We start from the raw sequence: 20,987 nt of genomic DNA, 5'->3' as shown, positions 1-20,987 counted from the left end.
GATTAGTGGTTGCCAGGGGCTGGGGGGAAATGGGAGGTGACTGTTAATGGGTATGGAGTTTCTTCTGGGGTGATGAAAATGTTCTAAAATTGATTATGATAATAATTGCATCATGTAAATATACTAATAACACTACATTGTATACTTCCAATGGGTACATTGAATGGTATGTGACTTATATCTCAATTACGTTGTTTCAAAAAAAGAATGAGTAGATAAGCAAATAAAGTAATCAGGAGCCTGGAAATACCCTCCCCTTTGTGTTTACAATTCATACTACTGTTTGGTGATAAAATGGTGGATGTACACAAATAGTTCCTTGGAATTTAACTTTTGCTTATAAAGTTAAATATAAAATCATAGGCCAGTGGTATCAAATCAACCAAAAGAAACTGTGACCCTGCAAAGTACAGACTTCACATAGTAAGTATAACTTTAAAGCAATCATTCAAGTGGGGTGAAGAAGTCGCAGATAGTGGCACCCAGCGGGGGGAGAAGTAACTTTTTGACAGGACCCTTCCTGGGTGTGACCATTTCCTATCATGCTGTTAAGCATTTCATGTTCTTCAGTTGTGTTGGGGAAGAAAAAGTGAGAACAAATATTCTTCTAATATTTCTAAAAACATCAGCATAGCTACTGCTTAACCACTATTAAAATCAACTCGGGAAAAGCAGCACTGAAGATTGTGTGCACAGTGGGCTCATGCAGTACGACATGCAAATCGGCCATGACCGGAAGCATGGTCCAAAGAAGCTGCTGCCTTCTTTGGGAGAATGTGCTTCCCAGGGATTGATTTGACCCAAAGTAAAATCTAGGTGGGGCAGGCATGCTACTCACACACAACAGGGATCCACTCTGTAGTTTAAAATGACATCGAAACAAAATGTTAACAACAATGATGTATGTGTTCCATAGGGAATTTGGAAAACATAAATCTGTGTATTAATTGCTTAATACTATTTCAGTAGTGACACAAGTACATATTAAAAGGACATTTAGCAAGTACTTCTAAAGCTTACAGAAAAGCTGGTTTCTGGTCCAGATTTTCCTTCTTTAATTGGCAAAGAGGCTTTTAAATATCCTACAGGATAATGATTATTTCATTAACCCTTTGTATCAGTGGTCTATTCTGCAGCTAAAGGAGCAAACAGACATCACAGGTCTTCATGAGTATAGTACAGCTTTGGTGGCTGGCAATCTCTTAAGAATCTTAAGAATGATATCCTAAAATATCAGTGTCTATGGCAATTCCTTAGATATTTATGATCATTTCTTTATATTAACAGATCATTTCCCTAACTCAATGTTCTTGTTTCTGGCTTTATATTACCTTCGTATCATTATGTTTGTGGAAGACAAACCAAAGCCATTCCAATGCTAGGGAAAGGATTAATCCAAGTATAGATGCCCTACTCTATCCAAGGAATCTAGCTCAGGTCTGTCCTCCTCCTCCTTCCAGGTAGTGAGAAATAGAGGTCATGCTATGATTCTTGGTTTCTTCATTGCTATGCTCTATGGAGCTAAAAGGCTAGCATCTGATAATTAGGAAGAATAACTGTCTTCCACTATTTGCCCAGCATAAGAAAATCATAATTTATTTTACTTATTTATAGAGATGAGGTCTTGCTGTGTTGCCCAGGCTGGAGCACAGTTGTGTGATCATAGCTCACTGAAGCCTCAAATACCTGGCACAGGCAATCCTTCTGTCTCAGTCTCCCAAGCAGCTGGGACTGTTGAGGATGTGCCACTGTGCCCAGCTCTAACATATTTCATATGTTAAATACAATTGGGCTTTTAGTTTAAAACACATATAGGCAGAAACTATGCCATGCCATAAAAATTTAACATATCAGAAATTTATTAGCTCCAAAGGTACAACTTTTAAAGGTGTAGCCTCAAATTCAAAATGTAGTGTATGGCATAAAGCTAGGTTTCCATGTATCTGGTAAGTATACAAATAATTCCACCTAGTATATGACATAGGAAACCATCATTTATAGGCTTCATAAACATGCAGTTCAATGTCATGATAAAAGGGCAAATAAATATTAAAATTTATCTAGAAAACAAATTTAAAGCAAAACAGCATGCGCTTCTCATGAAAGAATAAGGCTCTAAGCAATAAATTTTCAAAATTAAATTTTTTTAATGATAGATTTCACTTACAACTAGTGGTATTTGATTCTAGCAGAGACTCAATCTACAGACAGAAATTGGTGCAAACACTCAAGACTAAGAAGCATAAAGAAAAGCACTTGCCTGGTGTTTCACTGGTTTAGGCGATTCCTGCTGTTCATTACAAACAGATAAATGCAAATGTTAGCAAGTTTGAGTCTTTGCCTAGCAGTAAGCCATTTCCAAAGCACCAAGCCAATGTGCAGTTGAGAACTGCAGAAGCTGGTTTGGCCGGCATTCAATCAGGCTGTATTAACTACCACTTCTGCATGTCTAAAAATTAAGGATAACTGACATTTCTATTCTTACCCTTTTTCCTACCATTACTTCTTCCCATATCTCTACCCCCGCCTCAGGCTGCTGTGGGTAGTAGCAACAGGCTACTGCAGGTTCAGAAAGAACTGCTAAAAATGAGGGCATCTTCTTTTGGTGGAAAATAAGTCTCCATAAGTACTGCTGAACAATTCTCACCAAATCTTTGCAACAAATTAGGCATACAAGCCATAACCGTAATTCCAGTTTGCCCTGTCAGAAAGCCTATTTAACAGCAATTTCCTTGTATCCTTGCTTCTGGAGTGGAAAAAAGTGTTGCTGGGTAGGTGGCAGGGAGCGGGTAGAAACAAGGGAGCTGTCGATTATAGCAGTGTGCAGAATGGATTGGCTTCCTTATTTTTGTTTCTGAAATTATAAATTAAAAAAAGAAGGTTTAAAACACAACAGAGAAGAAACTTACAGGAATATTATGGTCCTTTCTTCCTTTATGTGAAGAAGCAACATGGGCAAGGTACTGAATAACTTTCTTTGTATTTTCTGTCTTCCCAGCACCTGACTCACCCCTGGAAGAAATAATTAATATAGGCTGCTTTAATGAAAGCACAGCACATGCATTCCAAAATTATAATTGATAAAATTAAATTGTACTGGAACAATTAATAAAAAATAAAGAGAATAGAAAGAATAACTCAGCAGTAGTTAGAAAATTATTCTTATAAGAGGTATTAAATAATAAACCCAAATAATTATTTTTCTTCTTTGAGACAGAGTCTCACTCTATCACCAGGCTGGTGTGCAATGGCACGATCCCGGCTCACTACAACCTCTGCCTTCTGGCTTCAAGTAATTTTTGTGCCTCAGCCTCCTAAGTAGCTGGGATTACAGGCATACACCACCACGCCTGGCTAATTCTTATATTTTAGTAGATATGGGGTTTTGCCATGTTGGCCAGGCTGGTCTCAAACTCCTGGCCTCAAGTGATCTGTTCACCTCGGCCTTTTAAAGCTCTGGAATTACAGGCCTCAGGCACTGCACCCGGCCAACCCAAATATTTCTTGATAGATGCCAGTAAAAGGACACAGGAAAATGTTCATAATACTTTTTTTTCCCTTGGGGGTGGGAGGTTCTACCAGAGAAGTGAAATTTATTAGAACATTCAGGAAGAAAACTCTTTAGTACCATAAACATATCCGGCACTACAAACAGAATCCCTAAAACAATTAAATTAATATGATTTAATCTGAAGGAGCCGAAAGAACTCTGAGATGCCTGCTGGTGCTGATATTCATCTTCAAAGCCACCGAAAGCCTTCTCAGATCCCCCTCTCAGAGGAGGCTGGTGACGTTTTGCTTCCTGGTGTCAATGTTGTGCCTCATTCACACCTTGTTAAAGATCTTCCCATTATTTGCTGGCCTCATAGGCCAGGTTCCTGATGGCAGAGCCTATAGCCTCATATATTTATTTACTTATGTTTTGCTTCTTTTTTTTTTCTTTTTTTCTTTTTGAGACAAAGTCTTGCTCTGTTGCCCAGGCTGGAGTGCAGTGGCATGATCTTGGCTCATTACAACCTCTGTCTCCTGGGTTCAAACAATTCTGCCTCAGCCTCCCAAGTAGCTGGGACTATAGGCACGTGCCACCACGCCTGGCTAAGTTTTTGTATTTTTAGTAGAGACAGGGTGTAGCCATGTTGGCCAGGCTGGTCTCAAACTCCTGACCTCAAGTCACCTGCCTAGCCTATGTTTTGTTTCTTTTTAATCCTTGTAACCTTACCCAGTGTTGACACAGAGCAGGCATAATTTGTTGTCAAAATAAGTGATTACTATGAATTTTGTTGTGAATGAGGATAAATACTACCACTTTAAATGATTCATATTTACAAGCAAGGCTGACACATTTAAAAAGTTGCTTTTCATTTGTACTCAGTACTAAGCTTGAATTTCAAACAAGCTGCTACACACACTGTGATACCTGAATTATGGCCTCTGGCCAAACACTGAAGCTTCCCTAAGACACGATCAAAGCAAACCTACTTTATAATCAACAAAATTCTCAATGTGGATTATAATAAAAATTTCAATATCTAATTAATTTTTCTTTAAAAAAAAAACCCAAACTCAAAAATATTCTATACATTGCCAACAAATAATCCTCTAAGCATTTAATCTAAGAATTGAAAATCTAGTTTTTCTAACAAAGCTGGACTCTTTCTTGGAATTGTACTATTTGGGCCAGGTACAATGGCTCATGCCTGTAATCCCAGCACTTTGGGAGGTCAAGGCTGGAAAATTGTGTTAGCCCAGCTACTCAGGAGGCTGAAGTGGGAGGATCTCTTGAGCCTAGGAAGTTGAGGCTGCAATGAGCTGTGATTGTGTCACTGCACCCCAGCCTGGGCAACACAGTGAAACCCTGTCTCAAAAAAAAAAAAAGAAAGAAAGAAAGAAAAAAAGAATTGTACTGTTTGAAGTGTCCAAAACTTAAATTTTTTGGTAGCCTTACTGGTTGCATTATCTTCTTAACTCTGCGCCCTGACAACCACAATCTCAACCGCAGGGAAGATTGGTTGAAGAAACCCTAGTGATCAACTGTTGGCCTCAAGTAAGGAAATTTTCTTTTCTGGGTCTCAGTATCCCAAATCTATAAAATGCAGGCATTGGATTAGATCCTTTGTAGTCCCAGGAACTGATAATTCTAGACATAATCCACGTACTTGTTTATAGGGCTATGTCCTATATTAAGTTTATTAACCATCCCTCATGTTGTAGTAACATTAGTTCCCTTTTCTGTTTCTCTCCATCCAGAAGTGTTTTAATCTTAGGTACTCAAATCTACCAAGCTTTTCTTTTAAGGTTTCTGCCCACTATTCACGCTAAAAGAGGCCTCTCTGGCAATCGAGATTACATCAATCTGTACTCTCATTTTTATATCATCTGTATTATTAAACCCATCTGTTGTTTTCTTTTACAACTTTGATAGTTTCATTTTTACCGCTGAATCTTCAATCTGAAAAAATTTATGATTTGGGGTAAGGATGTAATCTAATTTTTCCCCCTAGATGATTCAGCCCACATCCCAGTATCAAAGACATTCATTCTCAGGTGATATAAAATGTTATCTTCTAGCCGGGCGTGGTAGGTGCCTGTAATCCCAGCTACTTAGGAGGTTGATGCAGGAGAATTGCTTGAACCTGGGAAGTGGAGCTTGCAGTGAGCCGAGATCTTGCCACTGCACTTAAGCTTTGGAGACAGAGTGAGACTTCATCTCAAAAAAAATAAAATAAAATAAATAGAAGAACAGTCATTAAATAAATAAGAAAAACAAGTAAGAATATTAGATTACAAGGATATAAGGAATGCTACAAAAGACACTAAAAGGAAAAAGAGAAGGAAGGACAGCCCCTCCTCTAGATACAAAAGTCAGGGAAAAGGCTCCTGAAAGATGAGCAAGAACTAGCAAGTGAAGAGCTGAGGAATGTGTTCAGAAAGATGGAGAGGTAAATCCTGGTACCTGGCCATCCCTTCCTGGACTACACCAAGCTCTTGATATAAATAACAATCAGGGGAGGAAGCGGCCAGAAAGACTGATGGAGCAGGAAGGGGAGGGATGCCATGGACCCTGGAGGTCATGGTAAAGAATCTGGGTTTTATTCAAATGTAATTTCTTATTAGCTATCATGGTGGTCTCTCTGTTTTGTTCTTAACTTTATTAGAAATACTTAGTGTTTCCATGTTAATCGTGATGTTGGTTGTTGGTTTCAAAAAGATAATTTCTTATCATGCCAAGAAATGTGCCTCTTTCTTAGACCAATGATGACTTGTCTCAAATATAGTTATGATTGTTACTTTCCAGCCTGGTTTGTCTCTGAGGTGTCCCAGCTAACTCCCTCATTGGATATGCTTCACGTGTCCTTAAAAGCATTTTTTCCTGCCTGTCACACTTATGCAGCCATACTTCAACAATAGCTTATGAATCCTGCTAAATTTTACATATTTCTTGTCTAAGGTAACTCTGCTATAGAAAACATGGCTTCAAAAACAGACGTATTCAAAATCTTACTATTGAGCTCCCAAGAGGATAGACTATGGGTCTTATATTCCCCACTGTAAAATGGGGATAATAGCTCCTAATGCATAGAGCTGTTGAAGAAACAATACAGCCCAACTAGAGCATAAAATTGGCATTGAATAAACATTATCCATTATTGCCCACTCAAATATTCATCTACTATACATGAGGTGACTTGAATTACTAAACTTTATGAATCAATAGTTAGGATAGTGGTTAAGAACCTGAGCTAGAGTCAAAATGACCTATCTAGATTCAAATCCTTCTGCTACTCCCTAGCTATGGAGCTTTAGGCAAGTTATTCAGTTCTCTAAGGTTCAGTTTGTATGTCTTTAAAATGAGATTTCATAGGAATGAGATAATGCAGGAAAGAGCCTAGCACTGTCCCTGGCCAAAAGGCTCTCAATAAATGGTAGTGGTGACACCAAGAGCTACGATAATGATGAAGATGGTAATAGAAATTTTTAAAATCTGACTTTAATAAAGGAGGTGCCAGGATCAAAGGACTATAAATCTTGGAAAAATAGAAAAAACAAAATGAAACAATAAGAAATGGCTCCTCTGTCCCAGATGGAAACAGAGGAGGTAAAAGCAGCTTGAACAAAAGCAGGGGGAAGAGAGCCTAAAAAGAAAGCTCAGCAGACTTCTAAGAAAATTAGTGAGGAGAATCCTCAGAAAAGTGAACAGGCCAAGACCTCAAATAGTGAGGACAAAGGGAATCTGACCTCATTTCCATCAACGAAACAAGATGTAATGGTGAAGCAGTCTTTAAGTGGCTGGTTGTTTCACTGCTAGTCTAAGACAGGACTATGGTTAAGGGGGAAGCCCGCAGGCCCCGCATCATGCTCTTTTGGAGAAGAAATCCTTCAAAGAGAGTGGTAGAAGTACAAAGCTAACAAGAACAAAGCAAGGAGGCTTCCAGCTGGGGTGTCTTGTATCTGCTAAAGCACGTTCGGAAGCAAAAGATTTGGAGTTTCTAAATGTGTACATATTTGTGTTTCCTCAATAGGTCTACAGCTTTGGCTTCTCAAACGGATGTGCGATCCAAAACAAAAACATAAAAAAACGACAGCCTAAAGAAGTAGTGACGCAGATCATTAATATGTGACAAATTCTGAGACCTTTCTCTGAATCCCTTCCGGACCATGGGGATTTCCCCAATGAGAAAACCTTTTTTTTAGATCTTTATTGGTAAAAATATTGGTATTTTTTTTTCCTGTCTGGATATTTGTAACATTGAAGTCAGCCTACTTTCAAAATCACCCTTTCCGTGAAGTTCTTGTTTTAGATAACCTCAAATTGAAAAACACCATATACATATTGCCCCCTATATTACCTATACATATACAAACATATAACATTAGTAGATGACTTCCTATAGTTTCCAAACTCTCTTTAGAAAGCAGCTTACTATGAAGAGCAGAGATTTTGTGATCAAGACAGGCTTGGGCTCAAGTCTCCACTATTGCACTGGCACTAGCTAGTATGAAGTCTTGGATAATGTGACAGTAAATGGACATAACAGAGGTATTGCAAAGATTAACGGAGAAAACACTTCCAAGGATGTTTTTCCTTTCCTTGCATATTTGCCTAAAACATACTAAGTTTCTATTTACAAGTTGATTTAATACTTTTTTCTTTCAAAACATAAATACCATCGAAGTGAGACACAGGAATAATTTCCAAACTTTTAGGACTTGAGGACATCTAAAATCATCATTAGAAAAGCAAATTGACTAAATCATTGACTAAATACTTTTTTTTTTTTTTTTGACAAGAGAAAAGGCACACAAATATATTTAACATGAACATGGGGAGAATCACAGAGTGACTGCCCCTAGTTATTCTCATACAGAAATAGGGTTTAGAGAGAATGATAATCTGATCCAATCTGTGAATCACACAGTTCATGGCCGAGCTGGGAACAGAAAGAACACCAGAGTTCTATCTGACCACACAATGGTTTTTCAACTACATGACACTGTTGCCTTAGCTATTTAATCAATTCTATTGATTTAGTTGCCTTAAAACTTTTAAGTTATGTTATTCCTAGCAGAAATCAACTGTTCTCAATCCTGGCTGGCTGGCTTGGCCATCATTACTTAATGTAATATTTGTATACAATAGAAAGGATTCCTTTACAAAAACATCAATTGTCACATCTTGATAGGCCATTGTGAGGCAACCATTATTTTATAATTTTTACATTATACTCAAATATACTTAAAAGGAGAAAACCAAGTTGCCTAAAGCAGTTAAGAGTCCAAAATATAAACAGAGTATTCTTTAAAAGGGGGGTTTAAGAGAATAATTTCCTCATCAAGGGTGACTGCTTCGTGAATTTTAATTCTGATGAGAAGGAAAATCAACATGAGAATTTTACTGTAAGCAGGATTTCATCTTTAGTTCTATAGGGGTACAAGTATGAAAGACTACTCTCTCCTGAGAGAGGATGCAGCCTGAGTATCTTTACCACATACAAGAATGCTAGGATACTCAGATAAACAACCATTAAACAGGCGGCTTGCAAGTGGGAGCTCACAAGTCCTGGCCTGAGTCTGCAGAAACAAAAGGTTAGCTGGGTTTATCCTTTTGGGGGAAAAGTAAATTACAGAGCAAATGTTGACCTAAGGGAAGACGCTAAGGCAAAATTAATATAGAAAGTTTATTTGGGCCAAGGTTGAAGCCAGCTGCCCAGGACACACAAGTTTCCTTGGGCCTTTGTTACAAGCAGTTTTTAAAGAAAAGAGAGAACAAGGAGTGGGCTGATACAAAACTGTGTGACAGGAATTCTCAATAACATTGATTAGTGATTGGATATACATTCCTGAACTACAGGGTATGAGTTATAGTGTCTAGTGCATGGCATTTTTTGGCTACTCGGCATCTGTTAGTCTAGAGCGCATTTAACAGGTGCCTTTAAAGGGCAATTACCTAGTTCAAGAAGGGAGTAAAACTGTGTTTCATTCCAATGCCTCTCTGGGCCTGATAATTTAAAGGGGCTTGCATTCCTTACATAAAAAGTTTTTCTTTCTCAAAAGCTTAAGGAGATGCTATCAAACTACTTAATACTGATTAAGAAATAATAAGACCATGTTGTGTCTAGTTGCATTTTCTTTTTGTCGTACTTCATATATACAGCTACTTAATATAAAAACACTATGTAAAGTTTGTAAAGTTGACTAAACAGTTATTTTTTAAATAAAAGGCATACAAATTTATTTAACATGAGCATGGGGAGAATCACAGAGTGATTGCCCCTAAATAGTTATCTTATGCAGAAAACTTAATTAGCTTGGCTGTGGACTGTTTAAGAAGGCCCCAGTCACATGTACTTGGAGTACTGTATTTGGTGGATCTTCCAAGGCACCATGGAACATATCATATTTTCTTAAATCTAAGATACATTGTTTCACTTTTTCATATTTTTCAGGTCATAATGTAACTTTGTAATAGCTATGAACATGAAAAGCTGTTACTAAATATCACAGTTAGTGGTATCTAAAAAATTTTAAACTATTATGAGGCTGAGAGAGGTGGGGGTAGGTACCTATGGAGGGATAGGAGAGGGAACTTTCCTGGGTGATGGTACTGCTGTCTACATCTGGATAGGGGTTCACGTTATACAGTGACTCAGTAAATGAATGCTTAAGGTTCATGCATTTAATTCTAAGTAAATTTTGCTTCAAAAGAATAATATGAAAGTACTGGGCTTCAGTTAACACTATATGCTGAAGTACTCGGGGGAAAGTGTACTGATGTCTATCTACAATTGAACTTGAAATGCATCCAATGAAGCGATTAATAGCCCACTAAAGTGGTATGAAAATCACTTTAAACTGAAAACATCTCAGCAGTCACATAAGGAAACATCATCTAAACTTTAGCAGAGCCCCTAGTATATACATGTAGCTGCCACTGACCCCTCCTAGGGAGGTTCCCAGATCGGGAAAAGAGTGACCTTCAGCACTGAGAAGCATGAACCCAGCTGTTGATTAGCATCAAACAGACCAAGAGAACCCTCCATACTTTCCCACTGAAGCCTTAAACTACACGGGGCCCTCTGTCAAGGAGAGGATATATGCCTTTTATTTCTATAATTCCACAAGATACTCATCACTGAGTACACTTGTGTAAATAAGTCTTACATAAATAAGTCTTACATTTTCTCTGTTAATCTGTCTACTGTCAGTTAATTTGCAGGCCCCCAAACTCTGAACCCAAGTTGCAAGAGGAAAAGTTTTCCTCCCAACATATACCGTATAAGAAGGACTGACGGATGATGAACAGATGAAAATAGGATAAAGCAAGTACAGCAAAATATCAACAGTAGAATCTAGATAGTAGACACATGGGAGTTCACTGCAAAATTCTTTAAACTGTGCTTTATGTCTGAAAATATTCTTAATAAAATGGAAAAAGCAATTTAAAAAATAATGGAAGAAAACAAAAACATGGTACTTGATGACTGCCACTTCGTACCCAAGAAGAGATAAACCCGGGTGCTAGAAGACTTACCTCATAAATCCAAGTCTATTAACTGGGGACAAAGTACAAACAAAAATGGTGTTGATCATCTAATTATAAGTGCTAGTGTCTGCAACAATGACTTTGGGTAACAAAATTAGTACTCACAAACCTTTGTTCTGTCAAACAGCAAGTCATTCCCTCCCTAAGTGCTTCCTGTTTTCAGACGCTCCCAAAAGTCTTCATCAAACCACTCAATCTAAAAGATATAAGCCTCCGCCTGGATTTGGTTGTATTCCAACACACCCTTGGTGGACTGACTAAAGTAATGGCCCCAAGTGTTTCATGCCTCACTTTATGATGTTTCCCACCTGACTCTTGCTTGGGAATGGGACAGCCCAATGTGATACAAGCAGAAACCTGAACAATGCTTACATACTGGAGCTTGCCCTCTTGCTGCTGTTGAACAATGCCACCACGTTAAAAGCCAGGGCTAGACTGCTGGGGAAAGAGATGCTAGGTGGAGAAGAAACCAAGGCACCCCCACCAACAGTCAGCCAGCCATCCCACAGTTGTCTGCAGACGCAGGAGTAAGCTTCTAATGAGGAAGCTGAGCCTGGACCAGATCGGCAGAACCGCCCAGCTGAGCCCAATCCAACTGCTGGGAAACCTCTAGAACCATGCTGATTTGAGCCACTAAGTTTCAGGGTGATTTGTTGTTCAGGAAAAGCTAATTTATGTAACTCCTCAAGACTAAACGATGCTAGCAGAAAATTCACATAGCAAAGCAGACTCTCATCTCCTCAAACCTCCTGTCCTGCCACTCCTCCTCTTTCTTATTAAATACAAAGTTCTACTTCGTAGAAAAGAGAAATCATTAGATTAGAATTTTCTCAATTCATAGCTCCCCACCCCTACTTACTGGCATTGGTACTCATCTGCCTCCTCGGCCCTGTCACTGAAGGAGAGTCGCACCCCCGTCAGGACCTCACTGTGCCCAGACACTCAACCCCTGTGCTCTGCATCTCATCGCCCTCCTTGCTTTCTCAATTCTCTTTCCTGCCTCCATCCCAGACAGTCCCAAAATGTTATCTTCCTCTCATCAGCATTTAATTCTGCCCACACTAAAAACACCACCAATAACAACAAAAATCCTATGGATTTCTTATCACCACTCAACTACTCTTCACCTTCTCAAACTATTTGAAAGTAGTAGGTTTATATTTGGGTTTTTAAAAATTGTATTTTATTTTTAACATTTTCACCTCCTCTTCATACCTCAACTGCCACCTGGCTTCTACCTCCTCGTTATCCCCAGTCCACTCCAGCATCCTCCATTCTCTATTGCTGGGTCTAATGAGCACAGTGCTGCTCATCTCTCCTAGTCAATCTGAAGTGCTGACCCCGCCCTCTGTCCCGAAATGCCTCACTCCCCTTGATTGCTGTGTCACTACACCTTCTTGCTTCCTCGTATGATGGATCATTTTAGCCTTCTTTGTGGCTGTTCCTCCTCTGCCTCACCCGAGTGTAGGTTTTCCTCAGGATTCCACACTCTGCTTTCTCTCAACACATTCTTCTAAGGCAATCTCATTCATTGGCATGGCTTCCACCACCTTCCATACCACTGGCTCTTCAGATCTACATTTCTAGCACAGATCTCTTTCTCTCTCCTGAGCTCCAAACCCACATAACCAAGAGCCCCATGACAGCTCCACCTCAAATGCAACATGTCCTAAACCAAACTCATTATCTTCCACTCCAAACCTGTTCTTCCTCCCATGTTCCCATGTCAGGAGACTTCATCAACACCTTCTCTCTTAGCTCCCTTTTCTTATGCATGTAAATCACCAAGTCCTGGTAAGTCGTCCTCCTAAACCAAACACCATTTAAATGCAACCACTTCTCTCTAGGTTCAAATCCACTTCTGCACCTGAAGTCCTCACCATGTCTTGCCCAGATAACTGAATAGCTTCCTAACTAGTCCTCTTGTTTCAACTCTTCCTCCACTCCGTTTTTCACATTGCCACCAAAGTAATCTTTCTAATTGTGTCCTTTTGTGGATATTGTTTTATTCTGCTGTGAATGTTCAACTCTTAGCACACAGTACACTAGGCACATGATAATTAATAAATGCTTATTGAGTAAAAAGAATAAATTACCGAAATGTCCAGGAGGCCTACACTTGGACATATGAACTAAAGATGTAAGTTTCACAGATTAACATTATAAAATATGTGAAAAGCCCAGACTGACAACCGAACATTAACACAAAATTTAAGCAACTTATATAATCTTAGTCTTAAAATAACTGCAAGGTTTACATCAAACTCTTAAAAACTACTGCTTTACTTCTCCCCTCCCCCCTAACAAAAATAATTGCTCTACTTTCCAAGAAAATCAAAAGCAAATCTGAACGTTCAACATTTACTTACGTGCAAAGAATTGACTGGTCCTCACGATCTATAAAACAGAACAAAACAAACAAAAAAAAGAAAGTGACCATTTGCCTGGTTTTAAAATATGTGATATAATAAAGTTGCAGTAATAGCCTATAAAATATTAGTAACTACTCCTCTCAAGCCAAGTTAATGCCTTTCCAACCCCATTATAGAGTCCTAAATCTAATCAAGCCCACTCATTATCTCCTATTATTATGCCAGAGTCTCTGGGGGTAAATAACAATAACTCAGGCTTATTCCACACAACGTTTGCCTGGATGACTTCATATGTCTAATTAACCTTGATTCTCATACCCTTCCATATACCAAATTCAACTGGGAAGTTTTATAAAAATGTATTTCCTGGCATTCCACCTCACTCAATCATTTAACTCTGGGAGGTGGGGATTAAAAACGCTTCTTTAAATAAGCTCCCCAGGTGATTCTGACACCTGGCCAGATTTGGAAACCACTGCCTTTCAGAATGGCTTCGAGAATACTCACAACCGGAGAGGAATCATTGCTAATTTGATCTTAAAGGAGGAAAAAAAGTATTAAACACTGAATGGAAAGAAAGTTGAAGGAGGATAAACATCTATAAACATTGTCTCAAGTCAACATGTTTTATATACCAAATATAACAAAAGAATCTAACACGATTTTAAAGTGATTAATGATTTAAGGATCCAACTAAAATTTTCAAATAAAAAGGTGAAAATCAAACCCATATCTAGTCCATGGGCAAAATTACCAGTATAGGATGCAGAATTTCTGATCACTTATGAGTTTCACAGATGAGAAAATGTTCCTCAGGGAGGTTAGGTAATCCTTCTAAGTCACACAGCTAAGAAGGGGCAAGGATGCCGGGATGAGGATCCAGGCCTGTCTGCCTCTAGCACCTGTGTGTGTTCTCAACAATATGAAAAAAGTTTGTCATTGACTAGAAAGGAATTGAGCTCACAGGGCCTGGCCCAAGTAGCTTTTTGCTGCTTGCTATGCTGTACTTGCTTTTCCTCTGGTCGATGCCTCGGGTGCCCAGTGAGGATTTCACAATAGTTAGGCATAAACAACTTCCATGAAAGAGAAATAAGTGTTTCATTTACTATGCCATACTGTTTTTACATACTATTATTAAACAAATCCATACATTCTATGTACAAACTGAGATTTACAAAGAACTTAGTACTGTCCTGCCCCTCAAGTCGAATTTCTTTTTCTTTTTCTTTTTTTTTTTTTTTTTTTTTTCAGATTCTCACTCTGTTGCCCCGGCTAGAGTGCAGTGGCGGGATCTCAGCTTACTGCAATCTCTGTCACCTGGGCTCAAGCAATCCTCCCACCTCAGCCTCCTGAGTAGCTGGGACCACAGGCAGGTGCCACCATTTTCATATCTTTGTAGAGACAGCGTTTTGCCATGTTGCCCAGGCTGGTCTTGAAATCCTAGGCTCAAGTGATCCACCTGCCTCAGCCTCCCACAATCTTGGGATTATAGGCATGAGTCATGGCACCTGGCCCTAATTGCATTCTAATACCTCATAACCCTGTGTTATTTTTCCTTCTGACTCAGGCAACATTCATTATTACATAGTCGATGTTGGTCTCCTTTACTCATTTACTTACACAGAGGTCACACTATATCCTTTCTTCCAACATACTCTTCCTAGACCCACAAACACTGGGATATCTCCTGTGTGTCCTTTTGGACTCAGTCCAGCTTCACCTCCTCCAGGAATAGCTTCTTCCTTAGGTTTCTCAATGTTGCCTTCTTTTAAGAGTATTTTAGAATCCGACAAACAATACTGCAGTTGACCGCTCACTAGAATGCATTGCTTGAGATCTGAGACTGTCTTATTTCCTTAGTCTCAGCATTAACAGCTTTGGTGAGCCATAGCTAGCTTTAATAAAGGTCTGCTGAGAGAAATCCAGTGTTAGGTGCCGTGTGGGCACTGGCAAGATAATGGTACCTGGAATCTTTTCTAGTTCTAGCTCTGCCACAAACTACGTATCTATAAATGAGGCATTTATTCCTTGCTGACTGGTTCTTCACCTTCCATAACTTTACCTTTGCTTATTCCCTCTCAATATGAATCTTCAGACCCCCAAATTTTCCTGGTCTTAGCAATTTCTACAGTACTTCACCATACCAAGTTGTTTATGGCTTTTAGAAACTAGTTTACACATTAAAGAAATCAAAGCACACAAAAATTAACCCCAAAAATTGGCTCCTAATTCATTAAGAATGATGTTCTTCCCACATCTGTACATGCTATTATCATTGTCTAAAATTTGAGACCTACACTTCTGCCTGCTGCATAATTCATTCCCCCACTCTTCTTGCTATCCTCATCCCCACCAAACAACAACAACAAAAAACAACTCTTTTCTAGCCAGACCCATCTATTTTTGTTATCTGTCTGTCTGATCTTGTACTAACTTTGGGCCTTGGTACAAGGGGGATGGGCTTGCCAACCTCCCAGATTCTCTCTAAGTCTGTGATCAACTCCCCACCTCTGCTTCCCTGAATCCTCTTCACCCTTCAAGGACCAACTGCAGCACCACAACAGTTTCCAATGACCTTTATACTCTAAAACCCTATACATGCAACGAAACAGAGCCTTATGGTGATATTCAAGGGGACAACGACCATTTTACTCTAAAACCCTATACATGTCACCAAACAGAGCCTTACGGTGATATTCAAGGCGGAAAAACTCACTTTCGAAAATGCAACTAGCCTTTTAAACAGTAGGGACTCATTTGATAGCTCAGTATTTTCCAAAGCACATTCCAAAAATTGCATAAGGAAGTATGCAGTAAATCCATATTGAATTAAATCACTTTCTGAAAAATGAGGAAGTTTTCAAATCAATGATCTGGGCTCTTACCTAAAAAAAATTATAAAAGAGCAAATTAAATCCAATGTAAGGAGAAGAAAGGAAATGATAAAGAACAGAAAACAATGAAGTGGAAAACAGAAGAAAGAAAAAAAAAAGCAATGAAGCCAAATGTTCCTTCTTTGAGAAGATCAATGATATTGACAGACCTCTAGCCGAAGTAATCAGAAAAAAGAAGAAAAGGACACAAATTTCCAATATTTGGAATTTTAAAACAGCAATATCATTAAGAACCCACAGATATTAAAAAGATAGTAAAAAAAATGTTAGGAATCACTTTATGACAAAATGTTTGACAGCTAAGATGAAAGGGATAAATTCTTTAAAAGACACAACCACTAAAACCCACTCAAGAAGAAATGGTAACCTGCACAGCCTTTTATCTATTAAAGAAATTGAAATTGTAATTAAAAATCTTCCCATGAAGAAACCACAGCTGTAATAGAAAATTCTACAAAACAGGTAAGGAATAAACACCACCAATTCTATATTAACTCTTCAGAAAACTGAAGAGGAAGAATCCATTCTAAGACACAAACCTCACCCTGATAATGACAGGAAAAAAGACATTACAATGAAAGAAGATTGTTTATCTCTCATAAACAAACACTCAAAAATTCTCAACAAAATGTTAGCAAATCAAATCCAGCAATATATAAAAAAAGATGATGCACAGAATGAACAAATGATGTTTGTCCTGGGAGTGCAAGGCTAGTTCAACATCCCAAAGGTAAATAATCTAATTCATCACATCACCAGATTTAAAGAAGAAACACCCTCTGACCATCTGAATAGATGTAAGAAAGCATTTGACAAAACTTAATATTCACTAATGATTTTTAAAAATTCAGCAACTAGGAATATAAGGGAACTTCAACCTGATAAAGGGCAGTTACAAAAAAACCCTACAGTTAATATCTTTAATAGTGAAAAACTGAATGTTAACCCTCTAAGGTCAGAAACAAGGGAAGGATGTTTGTTTTCACCACTCCTATTCAACACTGCAAAGTAAGAAAACAAAATCAAAAGCAACTTTGAAAAGGAGGAAATAGAAATGTCTCTATTTGCAGAGGACATGACTATCTAGACAGAAAATCTCAAACTATCTACAATATACAAAAATATAAACAAAAACAACCCTTTCAGAATAAGTGGGTTTAGCAAGGTTGCAAAGAAGTCAATATATATTTAAAACATCCTATTTCTATATATTAATAATGAACAATTGGAAATTGAAATTTTAAAAGTTCCATTAAAACTAAAAAACATTAAATGTTTAGTTACGCCAAGGTATCTGATATACTTGGTTATAAATCTAACAAAGTATATGCAACATTTCTGTATGCTGAAAACTACAAAACACTAATCAAAGAAGTCAAAGAAGACCTATAGAGAGAGACAAACTGTGTTCACGGATTAGAAGACACAATAGAGCTGTTAACTTGTCCTCAATTGATCTACAGATTCAGTGCAATCCAATCAAAATGTTAGCAGGATTTTTTTGGGCAGAAATTGACAAACTGGTTTCTAAAATTTATACCTATGGAAAGACAAAGAAACTAAAGAATTTTTTAAAAGAACAGTGCTGGGAGACTCATACTACCTGATTTCAAGATTTGCTATAAAGCTACTATAACCAAGCCAGTGTGATACTGGCAAAAGGAAAGACATATAGATCAAAGGAACAGAGAGTCCTGGAATAGACCTTTGTTGATTTTCAACAAAGGTACAAAGGAAATTCAATGGAAAAATAGTTGTTTCAACAAACAGTGCTAGAACAACTGAATACCCATATGCAAAAAGATGAATCTCAACCCATACCTTGCATCATATACAAAAATCAACACAAAATAGGTCAAAGACTAGGAGGAAAAAAAATTGCAAATCACTTATCCCATAAAATTCCAGACTTATTATATAGAAAGGACAAAGAACTCTCAAAATTGAAAAATTAGAAAACTATCAATTTTTTTTAAATGATAGTAAGATTTGGACATTTCACCAAAGATATACAGATGCAAAATAAACACATCAAAAGGTGCATTAGGAAAATACAACTTAAAACTACAGTGAGATACTACTACTCATCTATTAGAAAGACTACAATTTAATAAAGAAGGACAATACCAAATGCTAACAAGGATGGGGAACATCTGCAACTCATCCATTGCTGTTAGGAATGCAAAATGGCACGGCCACTTTGGAAAACAGTTTGGTAGTTTCTGATAAAGTTAAACACACATCTACCATATGACCCAGGGATCCTACTCCTAGGTATTGATCCAAATGAAATGAAAACTTACGCTCACACAAAGCCTGCATACAAATGTATACAGTTGGTCCCTGTTATCTGTGGGGCATTGGTTCCAGGAAAACCCCCAACCCACAGCAGATTAAAAAATGAAATGGCAGAGTATCTGCATATAACCGACACACACCCTCCCATATGTTAATACTTCAAATCCTATCTAGATTACTTATAATAATACAATGAAAATGCTATGTAAATAGTTGCTACAGTATGTTGTTTAGGGAATTATGAAAAGAAAAAAAGTCTGTCTGTAAATCTTCAGTACAGGTGCAACCATCCATTATTTGCACCAATCTATAGTTGGTTGAATCTGCAGATGTGGAACTGACAAATACAGAGGGCCAAGTGTACAGTGTCTTAATTGCCAAAAACTGAAAACAATCTAAATGTTCTTTACATGGTAAGTGAATAAATAAACCATGGAACATGCATATAATAGAATATTACTCAGCACTAAAAAAGAGTGAACTACTGGTGAATGAATCTCAAATGCATTATGCTAATAAAAGAAACCACATTGAAAGGTTGAAGTGTGGATGACTATATAACATTCTCAAAATGGCAACACTAGTGTTTATTCCTAGCATTTATTTATTTTTGGCTATAGTAAAGGATAATGGGTGATTCATAAGAGAGCTAATGATTTTTGTACATTTTTAAACTAATGCCCTATGAAATCACCATTTCACGCTTCCTAATCCCTGCAATCTGTGTGCTCTCACCCTCTGTTGTTTTCTTCATACTGCTCGATATTGTCTTCATTTGTACCCCGTCTCCCCAGTAAGAACGGTTCTTTAACGGTGTCATTGCAAGGGTTTTACCATATTTTACAGCTTCACAGGGTGGGTGAGGAGTGATAGTTCCTACTGTCTGTATCTCTACATCAGAAGACTCAATGTATAGATCCAAGACAACTATAAATCATTATTAAATGTTCCTTCTCCTGGCATAAAATAATGCTCTTTGTCCCTGTTTTTGCTTTGAGGTCTACTTTAGAGTGAAGGGACTTTAGACTATGCTTGCTTTTTGCATGCATTTGGCTGAGGTATCTGCTCAGTCTTGTACTTTTATTATTTTGCTACTTTGAGATGTCCTTCTTGTAAATGGCATATGATCGTAATAGGCTCTCTTTTATTTACAGCGATATTAAAAGTACTTATGTTTATTGTTACAAGTGCTATATTTGGTGTTGCATATTTTCTGACCTTTTTTTTCCGTTTGAGACAAGTCTATCTCTGTCTCCCAAGCTGGAGTGCAGTAGCGCCATCTTGGCTCACTGAAATCTCTGCCTCCCAGGTTCAAGTGATTCTTCTGCCTCACCCTCCCGAGCAGCTGGGATTACAGGCATGCGCCACCATGCCCAGCTAATTCTTTTGTATTTTGAGTTGAGACAGGGTTTCGTCATGTTGGCCGGGCTGGTCTCCACTCCTGATCTCAGGTGATCCAACCAGCTTGGCCTCCCAAGGTGCTGGGATTACAGGTGTGAGCCACTGTGCCTGGCCCATTTGTTGACTTTTTAAAGCCTTTCTTGATGTTTCTTTCTGAGAATGGCTTGTTTTCCTTGCTTTTATTTCTAATGTAGGAAACTTGTATCCAGTTTCGAAATCCTTCAACCTGCATTCTCAAAGTTCACATTTTGATGTATATCAATCTTGTTCTTAAAATGCTTATTCCTAAAAGGGAGAGGGAATAGGTCTACCTATTATACTCAAAAGATCCCTCAGTAGGTCCAACATCTTTTCAAAGTGGCTGCTTGGTATTTCACTGTGTGGATGAGCCATCCTCTAATTACTTACTTATTGATATAATAATTGGTTGTTTCCAGTGTTTCTCAGGAAGCTACCAGAGGTTATCCTCTATCCAAAATTTAACAGCATATGAGAACCACAAATTAATACAACCAAGAAAAGAAGCAAAAGGAACTTCTACAGTAAGGGCAAAGGCAAGTCTAAAGAAACAAGCAGGAACTGGAGGAGAATAACGAGCTTTGGGAGGTATGTCTTCAAGGGGGAATGACCCTGAGAAATTACTTGATGGATTTATGTCTACGGAAAGAGGACCTATAGTTCAGTCAAATTAATGTAGGTGATGTAGTCCCCAAAATGGGAAAATTACTAACCCCAAGGAAAATAAATTATATAAGAAAGGAAATGTAACCATAGAATAATAATTTAAATGTTGAATGTTAAAATGCAAAATGTTGATTTAAATTCTATCGAAAGATATGGGGAAGGTTGAGATGAGTATAAAAACTCTTATTCCATAATATGAAGTCTAAAGATAAAGAAAGACAAGAAGGAATAAAGGAAAGAAAGAAGGGAAGAAGAAAAATATCATAGGCTTGTTACTTATTAGTAATTATTTATACA

At 38.0% G+C, this 20,987-nt stretch overlaps 1 protein-coding gene across 10 annotated transcripts in view; it reads right to left on the bottom strand.

The window, feature by feature from the left end:
- MYH10 (myosin heavy chain 10) overlaps positions 1–20,987 on the bottom strand; it is a 154,099-nt gene that overhangs the window by 99,016 nt on the left and 34,096 nt on the right. For 5 of the 10 annotated variants that reach the window (XM_032280316.1, XM_032280315.1, XM_032280321.1 and 2 more), the window contains exons 4-6: positions 13,411–13,438; positions 2,910–3,012; positions 2,261–2,290 (exon numbers count right to left, since the gene is read on the bottom strand). In XM_032280316.1, the coding sequence (XP_032136207.1) occupies positions 2,261–2,290; positions 2,910–3,012; positions 13,411–13,438 (161 nt within the window). Of the gene's footprint in view, positions 1–838; positions 1,614–2,260; positions 2,291–2,909; positions 3,013–13,410; positions 13,439–20,987 lie in introns of those variants that run through there. The other 5 variants (XM_032280319.1, XM_032280322.1, XM_032280320.1 and 2 more) reach the window with 3 other exon arrangements.

The sequence above is a fragment of the Sapajus apella genome, unplaced genomic scaffold (assembly GCF_009761245.1).
Source record: "Sapajus apella isolate SASKATOON/1434 unplaced genomic scaffold, GSC_monkey_1.0 scaffold12, whole genome shotgun sequence".
Classification (NCBI taxonomy): domain Eukaryota; kingdom Metazoa; phylum Chordata; class Mammalia; order Primates; family Cebidae; genus Sapajus; species Sapajus apella.
Note: the sequence above shows the minus strand (reverse complement) of the source record. Positions and strands in the feature narration are given on the sequence as shown.